The sequence below is a fragment of the Plectropomus leopardus genome, chromosome 3 (assembly GCF_026936395.1).
Source record: "Plectropomus leopardus strain MGB_pleo_1.0 chromosome 3, ASM2693639v1, whole genome shotgun sequence".
NCBI classification, from domain to species: domain Eukaryota; kingdom Metazoa; phylum Chordata; class Actinopteri; order Perciformes; family Serranidae; genus Plectropomus; species Plectropomus leopardus.
The window spans coordinates 9,056,856-9,073,257 of NC_142178.1; the positions used below are offsets into that span (position 1 = coordinate 9,056,856).

Here is a 16,402-nt window from a genome sequence, read left to right on the forward strand (position 1 = left end):
TCAGCTCCTCCGGGTGGAAGCAGGCATCTGTTTGTCTGCCACTAATCAGCTCGCATCTGCTGATGAAACAGACCAGGGTTTTGCTTTCCATGTCTCTAGTGGAGATTCTGATTAGGAGAGTGTTTCTCATTGACTCATTAAGGATGCCTCTTTTGTATGAGACAGCACGCACACGTGTAACCACTCACACACCAACACAAGTGCATGCATTTTATATTCAATCTCAAATCTCCTGAGCAGCAAATCATGACGTATAAATATATATGTATGTTTATGATTGCAAGAACGTGAAGGTGTCATCAGTGTGGAGCAAAGGAGAGCAATGAATGGTTTCCATGTCACTGCCTCTATAGTATTAACGGGTGGGTTTGTCCAAATTATAAAAAAGGGAGAAAAAAAAAACACTTACCACAAGTAGGACTTTGCCATGCAAATTATGTCAGTATTATTTATTCAACTGCACCTTTTTTATTGGGGTTTTCAGAGTGAAACATACAGTTAAATTGGAAGAAGCATTTTAAATACAGGTATTGAGAGGTCATAAGAAATAAAAATGAATATATAAAATAAAACAAACATAAGAGCATAAATAAAACAAATTATTTTAGTTATTTTTACAGGTGAATTATCATACTCATATAAAACAACATAATTGCAAATTAGTTGTTGCAATAAAATTAGTTTATTGCAAGTTCAATGCAAGTATAAACAACTGAAAAAAATATTAAAACAAAATAAAAAATCAAAAACAGTTTTATCCAGTTTTATCGTGATATTTTTGGTGCTAATTTTAAAAAAAAGACTTTGAATAAATCAACAGTAGTGTGTCTTTCAAGAAACAAGTTTTCAGTTACTTGAAACGTCAACAGATGTTTTTTGATCAGCCGAAATAATTGGGTCATTGAGCTGTATCTTCATCTGGAAAGGTGCAACTCCTCTTAGCTTCATTGTTTTGACCCTGTAGCAGAATTCTCAGCAAAAAAAACAACAACAAAACAGAACTATTTGAATGGATAGATACCACCATGGGTAAAGAGGAAACAATATTTTCTTGTGATTTGGATAAAGTGATGTTTAAAGTCCCCTGCCTCCCAAAAGTGTGTTTTTCTCATTGATACTTCACTTAGATGTTTGACCTAAGAACAGTCTTTTCACTGAAGTAGGAAACATCTTGTGTTTAATAGTTATGCTTTTGAAAAAAAAAATGTTTGCATATTCATAGATTTTCAGTTTTACATTGGTGGGAAAATGAGTAGACAACAACAATTTTTTATACAGCTAATCGAACTTTTTTATATTTTTATATTCTTTATTCAAACCTCTGGGTGCCACCATAGAGCTCGTCAGCCAGTTGGTATGAATTATGTATAAATATAGGTGTGGTTTCATCTTTTCAAACATTTTGACCTGACGGAGATCCAAATAGGAACGAGACGTTGTCTTGAATAAACTTGCGTGGCATGGAGTAAGTGTGCAGACGTTACCTTTTCCTCAGGTTGGATGACATCACATAAAGTGATAAAGTTTCTTGGGTTCCAGCAACTTTCTTGGGTTCAGCACCTCCACCCAATCTTTCACCTCTCTCCATTCCTCTCTTCTCTTCTCTTCTCTTGTTTCCATTTCATCTCTGTCTCTCAGGTGTGTGGTACTCCAGAGTACATCGCTCCAGAGGTGATTCTCCGTCAGGGATACGGAAAACCGGTGGATTGGTGGGCCATGGGCATCATCCTCTATGAGTTCCTGGTGGGCTGTGTGCCTTTCTTTGGAGACACCCCGGAGGAGCTGTTTGGACAGGTCATCACAGGTGAGAAAATAATAACTTAACTGCACATTTTTAGCACCACAAAAGATAATGTTTTCATTCAGCTGGGTTTATGGGTTACTGTCTTTCCTTATAATAAGTGGGTCATAGTAAAAGTACTGCACTATTTTAAGACAACCACAATGTTTGGAAATCAAATTGTGTGTGCTCAAAGAATCAGTTAAGTGTGGGAGTCACGTGGGGATACCTGGGAAATGGCAGCGTTCTAGATCCGCTCCCGGTCCCTGACCATAATTAAAGGCAATTAAACCATGACAACTCTCCGCAACTAATTCTAACTACGCTAGGTAAGTTGTGGCTTTATCTACTTACGCAGAAGTTCTGGATTTTGAGATGAATCAACCCAAACGAAGTGTGCAGACTCGTCTGAAAACTACTGTCCCCGTGGATGCTAGCTCGGCTAGCCCCGGAACTAACCCGAAAAATAGCATGGAAGATCTTTTCTCGGAGATCACGAAGCTCGGGGAAACTTTAAATCAAGTGGCGACTGATGTGACCGTAATACGGGCAGACACCACCGAACTCAAGAACTCGGTATGTGCGCTCCAAACAAGAATGGATGAAGCTGAAACCCGCATTTCCAATGTGGAGGATAGCGCAGCTAACATGGCCAATGATAACATGCGGCTAACAGAGCGAGTGGATAAACTTTGGCAGAGAATTGAGAACTATGAGAACCAAAGCAGACGAAATAATGTCAGGCTGGTTGGACTGAAGGAAGGCAAGGAGGCTGGAAGTAATATGAATGATTATGTCAGGAAGATACTACGAGATGGTTTTAAACTGGATGGAGAAGAATTTGAAATCGAAAGGAGCCATAGAAACGGAGGACCACGGCCGGATGATAATGCAGCCCCACGTATCATACTGGTGAAGTTTTTACGGTATACGGCCCGAGAGAAAGCTCTTGCTGCTGCTAAGAAAATAAAAGGGCTGAAATGGGAGGGATGCACCATCTCGATGTTTGAGGATTTGACCAAGGAGCGCTCTGACCGGCGGAGGCTGTTCTCTCCCATCATGAAGATCCTGTGGCAGCACCAGGTTAAACACACGCTCGCACACCCAGCAACCTTGAGATTTACGTGGAAGGGGAAGAGATGGAGCTTCACTGACCCGGAGAAAGCTGAATGCTTTATACGGGATAACATTACTACCGTGGAACAAGAGGACTAAGTGATATACGCAGCACGGAGAGTTGAACTTTATTCTGAAGGAGGCGTCGGGGACGGGGACCAGCTGGGAGCTGTCATGACCAGGGGGCGAGGAGGAGAATGACGGTGCCACCCAGAGGATCAACACGGACCGGAATCAGCAGAGAAGATGCTTACACTGTCAGGTTCTGTTTTGAGACAGTGTTTTTTGAGTTGAAAACGTTTTTCTTTTTGTTTACTGTTTTTGCTGATGTGGCAGGACTTGGATTATGGTTAAGTCTAAATGTTTGTTATTGCAAAGGCAAGGCATGGATCTATTACACTGAAATTTGGAATAGTATGGTTTTACTTTTGAAGAGAGGAAAATATTGTTTTTATAAACTTTATGGGTAGTCAGTATATCAACATTGTTTCATGGAACATTAATGGTTGCAGCACTCCTACCAAAAGGAAAAAGATACTTACATATCTAAAATCGAAAAACACAGATATTGCTCTTATACAAGAAACTCATTTTAAAAAAGGAGAAGAAGCTCTGAAAATGAAACGTGATTGGGTGGGGAAAGTATTTCACAATTCTGTATCTAGTAAAAGCTGCGGAGTTGCCATTTTGGTAAACAAAAAGCTTAATTTCATATTTTCAAAAGAATTTAAGGACTCTGATGGACGTATCCTGTGTGTAGAAGCTAAAATTAATGGAGTAATGGTTATATTATGTAATATTTACGCTCCCAATAAGGAGAGCCCAAATTTTATTTCTAAAGTCTCTAAGATGTTGGGAGGCCTGGATGGTCCACTTATATTAGGGGGAGATTTTAATCAAGTAATAGATGACCATTTAGATCGCAGTAAAATTAGACCTTCCCTATACTCGAAAGAAAGAAATGCCATACACAGTCTACAGGAAGATCTGAGTTTAATTGATATCTGGAGGCTTGTTAACCCGCGGGAGAGGGAGTATTCTTTTTACTCTCATTCCCACAAAACTTATTCACGAATAGATTTTTTTCTAATTTCACACTCTCTCATAGATAAGGTTATAGACTGTAATATAGGAGTTATAGCAATAACGGATCATGCTCTGGTGGAGCTACATTTAGATCTAAATGTTGATAAAATCAAAGTTGGAAGATGGAGAATGAACACAAGTTTATTACAGGATGAAGAATTTGCTAAAAAACTTGGGGAAGATATCTGTAAATTTCTAGAGTTAAATATTGGTTCAACAGCGAGACTAGCTACAGTATGGGACGCTCTCAAAGCATTCGTAAGAGGAAAATTTATTTCTCAGAGTTCCTTCAAGAAAAAGGAAAGTCGTAATAAGTTACAATCATTAGAAAAGGAAATAATTGATTTAGAAAAACTGTTAGCGGAACGGTTCGAAGAGGAAAAATTTCATAAAATCTGTCAATTGAAATATGATTTACATGAAATTTATAATAAAAAAACAGAATACGCATTGTTTAGGCTTAAAACTAATTTTTATGAAAACGGAGAGAAGACTGGACGATTATTAGCGAGACAGTTAAAGTCACAGGACGCAAATAACACAATTATGACAATTAGAGAAAATAATGAACTAATCACATCCACAACTGGCATTAACAAGATCTTTAAGAGTTTTTATGAGGAATTATATACATCTTCAAATATAACAAAGGAGGATGATTTGGCCACTTTTTTTGAAAACATCACGCTGCCACAGGTTCCTCAGATGGAAAGAGATCATTTAGAAACCCCCATATCAAACACAGAGGTAAAAACTGCTATTATGGCTATGAAATCTGGGAAGTCACCAGGTGTGGATGGCTTCCCAGCTGAATTTTATAAGAAATATCTGGATGTGCTATGCCCATTTCTTACAAAGGTTCTGCAGGAAGCATTTGAGTGTGGATCATTACCCGACAGCTTTAATGAAGCTATTATAACCCTACTACCAAAAAAAGATAAAGATTTAACAGACCCTGCAAATTATAGACCTATAAGCTTAATTAATGTTGATTGCAAAATATTATCAAAAGTATTAGCTCTGAGATTAGACAAAGTTTTACCAAAAATAATACATAAGGATCAAGTAGGCTTCATAAAAAATAGAACATCAACTGATAACATGAGAAGACTCTTGCACCTACTTTGGTTGAATAAATCTAACCTGCAACCTGTTGTTGCCTTATCCCTTGATGCCCAGAAAGCTTTTGATCGGGTGGAGTGGGCCTTTCTTTTTGAAACACTATCAAGATTTGGGTTTGGCTTTAATTTCTGCCGATGGGTGCGGATCCTATATTCAAATCCGAAAGCTGCTGTTTTTACAAATGGCATGATATCTCAGTTCTTTAAAATATCTAGATCAACACGCCAGGGGTGTAGTCTTAGTCCATTATTGTTTACAATATTTCTCGAACCTTTAGCTGTAATGATAAGAGAGGAACCAAGAATTCGAGGAGTTACTGCGGGGGGCAGGGAACACAAACTTTTTCTCTACGCGGATGATATTCTGGCACTGTGTCGGGATCCAGCTAGTTCTGTCGCACAATTACTAGAAACTATTAAAACATATTCTAAAATTTCAGGGTACTGTATTAATTGGCATAAGTCAGAGGCCATGCCAGTTTCCCTGGTATGCTCCCCTACCCTACTTAATTCATTTAATTTCAAATGGCTCCCAAAAGACATGGAGTACTTAGGAATAAAACTAAATTCAGATATAAAAGAAATTATTACAACCAATTTAGAAAAACTATTAAACAAAATTAAGACTAATCTGGAGAAATGGGATAGGTTGAATTTAACACTATGGGGGAAAGTAAATACTATTAAAATGGTCATTGCTCCCCAAATTAACTATCTTACAGGTATGCTTCCTCTATGTATTCCCCCACAGCTATTACTCAAATATAACAACATGATAAAATGCTTCCTTTGGGGTACTAAGAAACCCAGAATCAATTTAGATAAATTATACCAGCCAAAGAAAGATGGGGGGCTATCCCTACCAAATATATCCTATTATAGCTATTCTTTTGAAATGGCAAAACTTGCAAAACACTGGAATGTAAAAAATGCAGACCTAGACTGGATCTTGATTGAGCAGGAGCTCACGTTCCCTTTCAAACCCACAGAGAATCTCTCACAAACAATTAAGCAAAAGGATGACAATATGATGAACCCAATTTTAACTCATTCAAGGAAAACTTGGCGGGACATGCATAAAAATTGTAAAATCTCTCATAACACCCAAAAATATGCATCTATTTGGCACAATGCTAAAATAAAAATAGGTAAACAAACCATTTACTGGGCCCAATGGTTGAAAAATGGCATTAGAACATTAGATGATATTTTTGAGGAGGGTAATTTTGTGTCCTATCAAACATTATTAGAAAAATTTAAACTTAAAGGAAGAGCCCATTTTTGGAAATATTTACAACTCAGACACTGCATTAAAGATAAGATACTTCTACATGATGATGCTAATATTATTGATCAGTTCTTAAAATTACCATCAAGACTTCAAACAGCCTCCAAGTGGTACGAGATATGTCCCTGGAAGACCAGCAAAGGGTGTGATTATTTAAGGAAGCTATGGGAGAAAGATTTGGATTGTCTTTTGGATGAAGGAGTGTGGAAGGGATTCTTTCCGACACTGAAAAATATGTCAGAGAAGCAAGGAGCAAATATATTCAATATAAAATAATACATAGATATTACTATACCCCTACTAGACTGAATAAAATGAAATTAATAAATGATGACTTATGCTGGAAATGTAAAACACAACGTGGTACATATCTACACGCAATGTGGGAATGTACTCAAGTTTTCCCATTGTGGGAAAACGTTTTGAAGGTAATAGGGAATTGGCTAGGATGTATTCTTCCAATCTCACCAAGGCTCTGTCTCCTTGGGGACAGAACAAAAGTACCAAATTTAAACAAATTTAAATATCGAATATTAAAATCTGCTCTATTAACTTGTGCTCGTCTGATTTTGAGGTGTTGGAAAGAACCCCAAACCCCAACTATGGAAATGTGGAAAGTTCAAATGATGGAAACGGCTGCATGTGAAGAAATGTTGATGAGACTGAACGGTGGGAATGAATCTGCTAATGAACAATGGGAAAGGTTTAGAAATTTTGTATGTACAGGAAACTGAAAAGTAAATATTTATCTGTCAATGTGACTTGATATGATAGTATTCAGGGTGGTTCCAGGTCTCCAAGAGTAAAATTTAAGATTTTTGATGCCTTGGGGCTTGGCAAGCCAATAATTAATTAGTACTTTGAGAACCTGCAACTACCTTATACCACACCTACTGAACACCCATTATTCAAACCTTATTGTTGAACCTCTCAGTTTTTATTTTAGATAATTGGTGATAGACATTGCCTGCTGGAACCTGCCAATTTGTTCTGTTTTATTGTATTTGTTGTTGTAAAAATTAAAATTCAATAAAATGTGAATTACAAAAGAATCAGTTAAGTGTTAGCATTTTTATCCAATACCATGAATCTCAAGAATGAAATTTTAATCCTTTAGATTTTTGACACTGCTCCAAATAGTATGGTTTTCTTCTATGTGTAATTTTTGTTTTTTTTCCCCCAGTGACATGCAGGTATTACAGGCAATTAGATGACCCCATACACTGCAAAGATGGCCTGTCAAATTTAAGGCCAAACACCCTAGATTTAAGCATACTTGCACTTAAAAGAAGCACATTTGGCTGCCAGTGCAGTCAGCAAATTTTGCTTGTTAAGATGTCTTAAAACCAGTAAAACTGTGTGACTCTCATTATAGCCCATAAAATCTTGAAATAAGATCAAAAACACTAATTTCAAGCAATTTATTTAAGCCTAGTTGGACATACTAGTGCTTAAAATAAGGTTTCTATAGACCTGAAGTGGATGTTTCCAGACTTGTCTCCTGTATCTAGTTAAAAATAACTCAGAAAAAGACAAAGATGCTTAACAAGACCAGGCAAGTGATATTTACTTGAATTAAGTCAAATGATCTTTCCTAGTCAGCACTAGATAATCCATTTATACTTAAAACAAGACTAACTAGATTTTTTAATCTAAATATAAGATTATTACACTTGGTTAGATCGGCAGTTTTTGCAGTGTAGTTGCTCAAAGTGTGGCCAGTGGCTCAGTGGTGGATCTGAGAGACAATAGTGTGGCCCTCAAACATAAAATGAAATGCATGCATTGTATTTTGATCACCAGTGGCCCATTTTAAGGCTTTTACTTTGAATATCTGATAGTTAGTACACCACTTGGCTACTACGTCAGACTGTGCCCACCTAACAGTCATTCGTCAGATTAAAGCTGGCGACTTTTAGAAAGCTCAGGGTTGCGTGACAACAAGTTATGTACCTCGGGAGTGACACAAGAATTATGTTTGGTTATCAGTGCTAGAGCTGCTTGCTAAAATGAGCAGTGGATCACTCAGCAGTTTAAAGTAGGAGTGAGATGGAAATGCCATCCCAGAAAAATGCTGTATGGTTGAGGAGAAAAGGAGGTTCGGGAAAAATGGATAAAGCAATCTGCTTTATATTTTGGCTCTAAATTGGCACTGAATCATTCAAACTTTGAGCACCCCTGGACTAGCTTTGATTTGTTAAACTACTTAAAAAAGAAGCAATTTCTCTCTTCCTTGTTACGCTGACCTTTTGCTCTCTCTTTTTGTCTCTCTTAGACGACATCGTTTGGCCAGATGGTGACGAGGCGTTGCCTGCAGATGCCCAGGCTCTCATTTCTGCCCTGCTACAGACCAACCCGCTTGTGAGGTTGGGTACAGGTACCAACATTAGCATTCACTTGATGTCAGACCAATGTCAGGAATGCATAGTGCTATTAACCCTTTGAAACCTGAACAAATTGTCTTGATTTCTTTCAAAAACACAGGGCAGTGAGCAGCAAGGGAAGAAAATAACTGAAAATTTAAACTTAAAATTGGCAAAAAAAGAAAAAAACAAGACAACTGCCTTAAAATTAATTTAATTTATTAATCAATTAATAAAAAAAAAAACAGAAATTGCTGGGAAAAGTGCTTAAAATTCTAATAATTTTGTAATGATAACAATAAATATAGTTTTCCCAGCCTTTTTAAAAACAATTTGAAAAAATCTGTGAAGAGGTCAGTGATAAGTGAAAGAAGAAATGACCCAAAAAAACAAGTAAAAAATAAATAAATAAATATGCAATTCTGATAATTAGAAATATAGTTTTACTTTTTTAAAAAAAAAAAGTAAAATAATTTTCTAAATCCACCATTTTCATGCAATTTGTGGAACAATTCTTGCTAATTTGACAAATTCCTTTTCCCCATGTTTTTCAAAGCACCAATTTGCTCAAGGTTCAAAGGTTTTAATTCTTGTGATAGGCATCTGAAAGCAGCACAATAAAAAGTCATGTCCCTCTACGATTCAAAAGGTTAATGTAGACTTTAGGGAGTGAATGTGATGCAAAGCAGCTACATGGTGTGCTGGAAAACCTAAACAGTTAGTTGAAAGATGCTAAAACACTCCGCAGAGCTAAAGGAAAACTCAGTGTACTGATACATTTTGTTTCTTGGGTTTGTGATTATGAAAGGCAGCTTTCATATAAAATTTTGATGTCCACTCATGCTGAATCTCGGGCTGAGCGGTTGTGTTGTTTGTGCCACCAGGCGGAGCGTTTGAGGTGAAGCAGCACTCGTTCTTCACTGAGCTGGACTGGAACAGTTTGCTGAGGCAGAAGGCAGAGTTCATCCCCCACCTGGAGTCAGAGGAGGACACCAGCTACTTTGACAGTACGTTCCCCTGGAATTATGTGTCAGTAAAGTATGGCAGTGACATCAACATTAGCTTTATGGGTTGTACAATAATTTTCCGTCACCGTTCCACTCGGAAATACACTTTTCATGTTAAACTGACAGCTCATATATTTCATCTCCTCTCCCTCTCTGTCCCCTGCCAGCGCGCTCCGATCGGTATCATCACATCAATACGTATGACGAGGATGACACCAATGACGACGAGCCGGTGGAGATCAGACAGTTCTCCTCCTGCTCTCCTCGCTTCAGCAAGGTTAGTCTCGCTGCTATTCTCACTGCTCTCATCTCCCTCTGTCATTGGACTGTTTTCCTTTTTTTGCTCTCCGTGTCAACCTGTAATATTTTTATCACTTGACACTTGAGATTATTTGACAGGTTTATGTGAGGAGGGAGAAAAGAATTTTTGACAGATGAAATGAGGTCTTACTGTACAGAGAGCAGCACCACAAGGCTGGATTCAGGTCTCATACCTGGAGTTTTTACTGCGCTGCTGTAACTGTTACACCATTCCTTCAGTCTCTAGTTTCTATTTTAAGCCACTCGGCACCTTTAATCTCAAGGCCTTGCACTACAGATGTGTGTATAATGACCCAGACAGTCTTTCATCCTTTTTATTCTCATCCACTCTTTCCACGGCCAAATCTCTTTAAATTCTGATCTGTGTGTCTCTCGCTGTGTGTTCCAACGTGTTCTTCCTATCACACTTTCTCTCTCGGGCAGGATTTTCTCACCTCATGCTGTCTTTATTTTTCTCTCTCTTGTTCCACTCTCTCCCACTTCCATTCTGTCTCGCTTTCTCTGTCTTTCCATTTGCCGTCCCTCTGTCTTTCACCTGGGCCGACCTCTCATGCTTGGGTTGTGGGATCGTGAAGGAGCTCTTCAGAAAATTGAAAGTGCCTCACCGAGGGGCTAAATTTCAATTAAATTTATGGTGCGTTTGAAGTAACGGTCAAGAGCTGTTGAGTGGCCCTGCTCGAGGAAAGCAGGTGAACAAAGACTTCTGAATACACACTCAAAATGAGGTCTGTAGTGTACACATGTATTTGATTCATTGGAGTTCATGAATGTAAAGCTGCAATGAGTAGCTGAATAATCAATTAGTTGATGATAAAAAATGAATCACTTTTTAGGCAAAATGGGCAGACATTTGCAGGTTTCAGCTTCTACATTTCACAAAAAGCTTTATACAACTTTTACACATATGTAGTGTTCCCAAGACCTGCAAAAAGATTTGATGTGTAAAAGTTCCCCTTTAAAAATCATGACATAAATCCCACAGGTAGAGAAAAAAAAGAATTAGAATACAAAAATTCTAATGGGACTCTGTTTTGGCAAGAACCGGGTGATACGATATATCACAATGTAGGGGTTACGATTCAATATATTGTGGCATATTGGTATTGTATGGGGTGGTGCACCCTTTCAGGCTGTTCTCACAAACTAACTACTAAAAGGAGTGCACTCAAATTCATGCATATCCCGTGTATTTTGAAAGTCTGCATAAGGTTAAATAATCATGACACTAAATGTAGCACTAATCCACTTTCTAATTTATAATACATGAAGGTGTGATTCACTTCATAAGTAATGAGATGTAGCCTTCCCATTACCCTTGACCTAACCTTAACTGTATTACATTAAAATGTATGATTTTAATGTAATACTTAATAGCAAGCTGATCGCAAACTTTAACCAGGACTTCCACTTCTTGGCCAAGGAGCAAAGGGGGCTGATTGGACACTGACGTGTCAGTATGGTGGGCAAGTCCTGTAGCGAGTGTACAGGCAGGTCACGTAGCTGCTCCAGGTGCAGTTATACCTCCTTGCAAAAATCCAGATTTTCCCCTGTAGACACGTGTTTAGAACTGTTTGAACTTTGAGTACACTTTAAGTTGTTAAAGGGCACATCATCGCCATGTTTCTTTTCCTAAACCTAACCACAGTGTGTTTTCTTACCTAAACCTAACCTCCTTCACTGTATGTTAATTACGGGATTGTGCGTTAAGGAGGTGACGTCATTCATGTGGCTCTAATTTTTGTATCATACAAACATTTGTATATGCATTTTCCTAGGATATCATAAGACCTGTTCTATGAGAATACACTGGCTGGTTATGCCTGTCTCATAGGTCCGTGTTCTTTGTGTTTTAAGGCTAGGTGTTAATAATTATACTAATAACTTATATTTTTATAGTGCCTTTAAGAGAGCCATGGATGTCTTACATATATGAAGGCAGAACAAATAACACACAAACAATCAAGAAATGTAGCAGTTTGAACAAGGCATAACTGAGAGTGATGATTTGTCAGTTTTATGTTTATTGCACAACCTTGCCCCAAAAGGGACACTAAATATATCTGAACTCATCTGAGTGGAACAGTCATATAAGTATACATAGTAACAAGTGGCCAATATATAGAGATTTTATTTTAAGGCAGATCTTAGTCTGCTACATAGCATATATGAGATATCTGAAAAAAATGCAATAAATCTAAATAATTACAGTGTAATAATATAGAGCTGTAACCCCCACTCAACAGCTATAATTTCCCAGAGCTGTTAATAACTGCTAACGGGCCAAACAATGATTGATCCGACTGTGTCGCCCTGCAGGTGTACAGCAGCATGGAGCATCTGTCTCAGCTGGAACAGAAGGCTACGACCTCTGTGTCCCGTCGGGAGCACAAGGGCCCACGGGAGGACAAGGTGACCAAGAGAGAGAGCCTGGGCAGCTTCAGCATGAGAGACAAGAGCTGGAGGACGGGTTCCCCCGAGATGTGAGTGATGGGAAATATTGAACGAGGGATTGTAGAGGCATGTATGGAAATGAGGTGAAATAGGACTGAGGGTGTTCAGAAGGTGTTTTCCTGAAGGTTTTTTCTCTCTGTCAGCAGCCTGGCTGTCACAAACCCCAGTGTGTCTGAATAACTTTGCTTTCTATCTGACTGACACCAATTTTGACACCACTTGTATAAGTAGAAACTTTGTGTGAGAGTTCACACTTACTTTGTGTCAACAAAAGGCAACAGATCCCACCTCTGCAAAGTTAGGAAAGTAGGAAAGTGAAATGGCTGGTTCATGTGACTCACAGAAATCCAATATGATGTGTCAGTTTTTTATATGATTTGTTGATAAAAATTCAAATGTAGCTGCTTTTCTCACCCAAATTTAACATATTTTTTTCTCAATTAAGATACACAAACAGGCAATAACTAGTAATTGTTAAGTGCAGGTGGTTTAATGCTGCTGTATTTGTACCCGTGATAGTTATTAGTCTTCTATGATGTTCATCATCTGTTGGATAATGATTATTCATATAGAATGGAAAATTACAGAGACCTCTCATAACCTTTTGCGAGGCTTTTAGTTTTTAACCCCTCCCCTACATTTTTTTGCTGTATTGCTATACTTGTCATGCGTTAAAGCAGCTCAGTACAACCTGTGAGTCCAGAACCTATATTATTACCTGACACATTTCCGATTGAGAGCACACACCACAAACAGAATGTCATTACTTCTTATAACTCCATTTCACCTCAATCTTTAGGAGGCATACATGTGGATTTCAATCTCTCTACATCCATATGCAGGATGTAATCATTCATTCATACATTTTGCATTCATAATGGTTAGAACATTTGATAGGCTCATCATATTTTACCTGACATATTAGATTTTTCCTCTCTCATATCAAGTGTGAATTATCAGTATCGCACCAGCTATGATTACTTTTTGGTTCCAGCTCATTACATTCATTCATTTCTTTAATTAAAGGTACCCTGTGGATTTTTCTCGTAAACTAATAAAAGTTACTTTTACATACAGTGTTACTCATTGAACACACGCTCTGTATCATTGAGCTTTAACAAATATGGTGAAAGTTCTTTCCTTCCTCATAAAACAGAAGCACAGTCATTGTTTACATACATTTTTCATGGCAAGCAGCCAGACTAGCATACTACAGCATTTTTGGTCGTTTTTGCAGATCTGTGTACACAAAGATTGTTCTCACAAAGTAATTGTATGAACGCGGATGTTTTTAAAAAACACATAGGAAATGTGGCCTGACAGTTGAGGAGCTGATAATGGGCTTGATGGTGTGACTTAATTTTAATTCTTATATATATATATATATATATATATATATATATATATATATATATCTTGCACCATCATCATGGAAAAAAACTGATAACATTGTCATCGGCTTCTGCTTTACTTTCTGTTTAGTGCTAATTAGCAAATGCTGCTAACATGCTACATGGTAAACATTACACAACATCAATATCCTAGCATTGTCATTGTGAGCATGTTAGTATACTTACATTAGCATAACACTGAGCTGCTAGCATGGCTATTTATAATGATAATGGGTTCTTACAGAGCAGACACTGTTTGCATGATTTTACATGTTTGTGTTTCTTTGTTCTTTTCTTGCAGGAAGCGCCTGTCTTGTTCAGAGTCCCTCTACATGGAGGGGGATGCCAGCCCTCCTCTCGGTGCTCGCCGACGCTTCTCAGCACTCATGGACACACATCGTTTCGCCTCACCCCAGGATGGTGAGCCGGACTTCCTGTCCCGCCAGGCACCCATCAAGGTCCGTGGAACCTCGCTGGATGGAACAAGTGCCCCCTCACCGAGCCTCCTGGAGCAGAGGAACAGTCTGAAGGAGATCAATGGAGCAGGTGTGTTCTCTGAGGCTGTGAAAGGTTATGAGGGTAAATGGGGAATAAGGGAGATGGCGACAGGGAAAGTGATAAAGAATAAAGCAGACAGAGAAAGCAAGAGGGATTAAGAGTGGAGGAGGTGAAAGCAGTCTGTGGTACCTCATTAGATGACTGCTGCTGAGTCAGTGGGCAGTTGCACAAATTCATACCATTACTATTTTCACCTCTGACTGCTACTGTAAAATTAAATAACTATAATTTCCACTTGACTCCACATCCTCGCAGATAAATCCCCGAGACATGGAGATACACCGGGAGTTACCACGTCTGTCGCCACATTATCCCCAGGTCCTGCAACAGCCGGTCGTGATGTGATGACTCCTCTGTATGACCCTCTGGGGGCCCGGGCCACCAATGACCTTGTCCTCCGCAGGGCACGCCATCAGCATTTGTCTGGTGATGGAGAGAAACGCAACTCCAGACCTGGAAACAAGGTCATCAAGTCAGCCTCTGCCACAGCCCTGTCTGTCATCATACCATCAGGTAAGAGGAAAGAATAGAATGAAATACTTTAGGAAATACTATCCTGCAGCACACTCATACAGTATCTCTTTTCTCTCCAGTGGAGCAGCACGGCGGCTTCTCTCCACTGGCCAGTCCCATGTCTCCCCACTCCTTCTCCTCCAACCCCTCGTCCCGGGACTCTTCACCCAGCAGAGACTTCTGCCCGGCAGTCAGCGTGCTGCGCTCTCCCATCACCATCCATCGCTCTGGAAAGAAGTACGGCTTCACTCTCAGGGCCATCAGGGTCTACATCGGAGACAGTGATATCTACAGCGTGCATCACATTGTTTGGGTAAGAAAATTGGAGTTGTGTGTACCATTTGGAGATATTGTTTACTGTAGCTGAAGTCAGTGAAGTCTTGTGCTCTGACCTTTCATTGTTTATTTTTAAGTTCAGGTGGCATTAAACAGGAATCACTGAGTAAAACAAAAAAAGAGGAGCAAAAGAGGATGAGATTTCAATGATATCTAAAACTGTAAAGGTATTGAGTTATTATTTTGGGGTTCAAATTTCCCCAGTTCCATATTTCTCACCCCTTGCTGCTTTAATAATAATTTTTAAAAAGCATTACTAGTACTATTTATAGCCAATATAAAGTGAAGATAATTCATGCTTTTCTCTAATATGACACAAATGTGGGCCATCTGAACTGAAAAAGTTTAGGCTCAGTTTAGGATTTATTATTGTAAGTATTTCAAAAAGCTTTGAGATTTGAATACTGCACATGTACTGTAACTGATTTTGTCCTGGTATGAACTTTGTCTCTGGGCAGCATGTGGAGGATGGCGGCCCCGCCCAGGAAGCTGGCTTGTGTGCCGGTGACCTCATCACCCACGTCAACGGGGAGCCTGTCCACGGTCTGGTCCACACTGAAGTGGTGGAGCTTATTCTCAAGGTGGGCAGCAGTATGCTTATTAAATCTCAGTTGTGCTGTACATTGGCAATATCAATTTTTATGTGTAATACTTCTATTTTTGTCAATAAAAGGTCACTTAGTTGTCTGGGAAAGGTTATAAATGTACCTAAACAAAGTGCTGCAGCTTGCAGCATGTAATTCTGTGCTTAGTAGTTCTTTAGCCATTTTAATCCACATTAAATTTGCGGATTATTTTGTACTTGGTCATTTTTCTGTGCTCAAATAAGTTTGAAAATGTATAATTATAAGGATTAATGTAGAAATCGTTTAATGCTGTTGATCTGTGTAGAGTGGAAACAAGGTGACGGTGACCACCACGCCTTTTGAGAACACCTCCATTAAAGTGGGTCCTGCCCGCAAGGCCAGCTACAAGTGTAAGATGGCCCGACGAAACAAGAGGACCATGGGCAAGGACGGCCAGGACAGGTAGGAGCTGACGCACCTGCACCGCTGCAGTGAACGTGATGTC

At 38.9% G+C, this 16,402-nt stretch overlaps 1 protein-coding gene across 3 annotated transcripts in view; it reads left to right on the forward strand.

Moving 5' to 3' along the window:
- Positions 1 to 16,402, forward strand: part of mast1a (microtubule associated serine/threonine kinase 1a) — an 89,175-nt gene that overhangs the window by 65,337 nt on the left and 7,436 nt on the right. For all 3 annotated transcript variants that reach the window (XM_042485278.2, XM_088075510.1, XM_088075511.1), the window contains 10 exons: positions 1,639 to 1,804; positions 8,667 to 8,768; positions 9,639 to 9,761; positions 9,929 to 10,038; positions 12,399 to 12,562; positions 14,226 to 14,470; positions 14,738 to 14,995; positions 15,076 to 15,308; positions 15,790 to 15,912; positions 16,223 to 16,359. In XM_042485278.2, the coding sequence (XP_042341212.2) occupies positions 1,639 to 1,804; positions 8,667 to 8,768; positions 9,639 to 9,761; positions 9,929 to 10,038; positions 12,399 to 12,562; positions 14,226 to 14,470; positions 14,738 to 14,995; positions 15,076 to 15,308; positions 15,790 to 15,912; positions 16,223 to 16,359 (1,661 nt within the window). The remainder of the gene's footprint in view (positions 1 to 1,638; positions 1,805 to 8,666; positions 8,769 to 9,638; positions 9,762 to 9,928; positions 10,039 to 12,398; positions 12,563 to 14,225; positions 14,471 to 14,737; positions 14,996 to 15,075; positions 15,309 to 15,789; positions 15,913 to 16,222; positions 16,360 to 16,402) is intronic.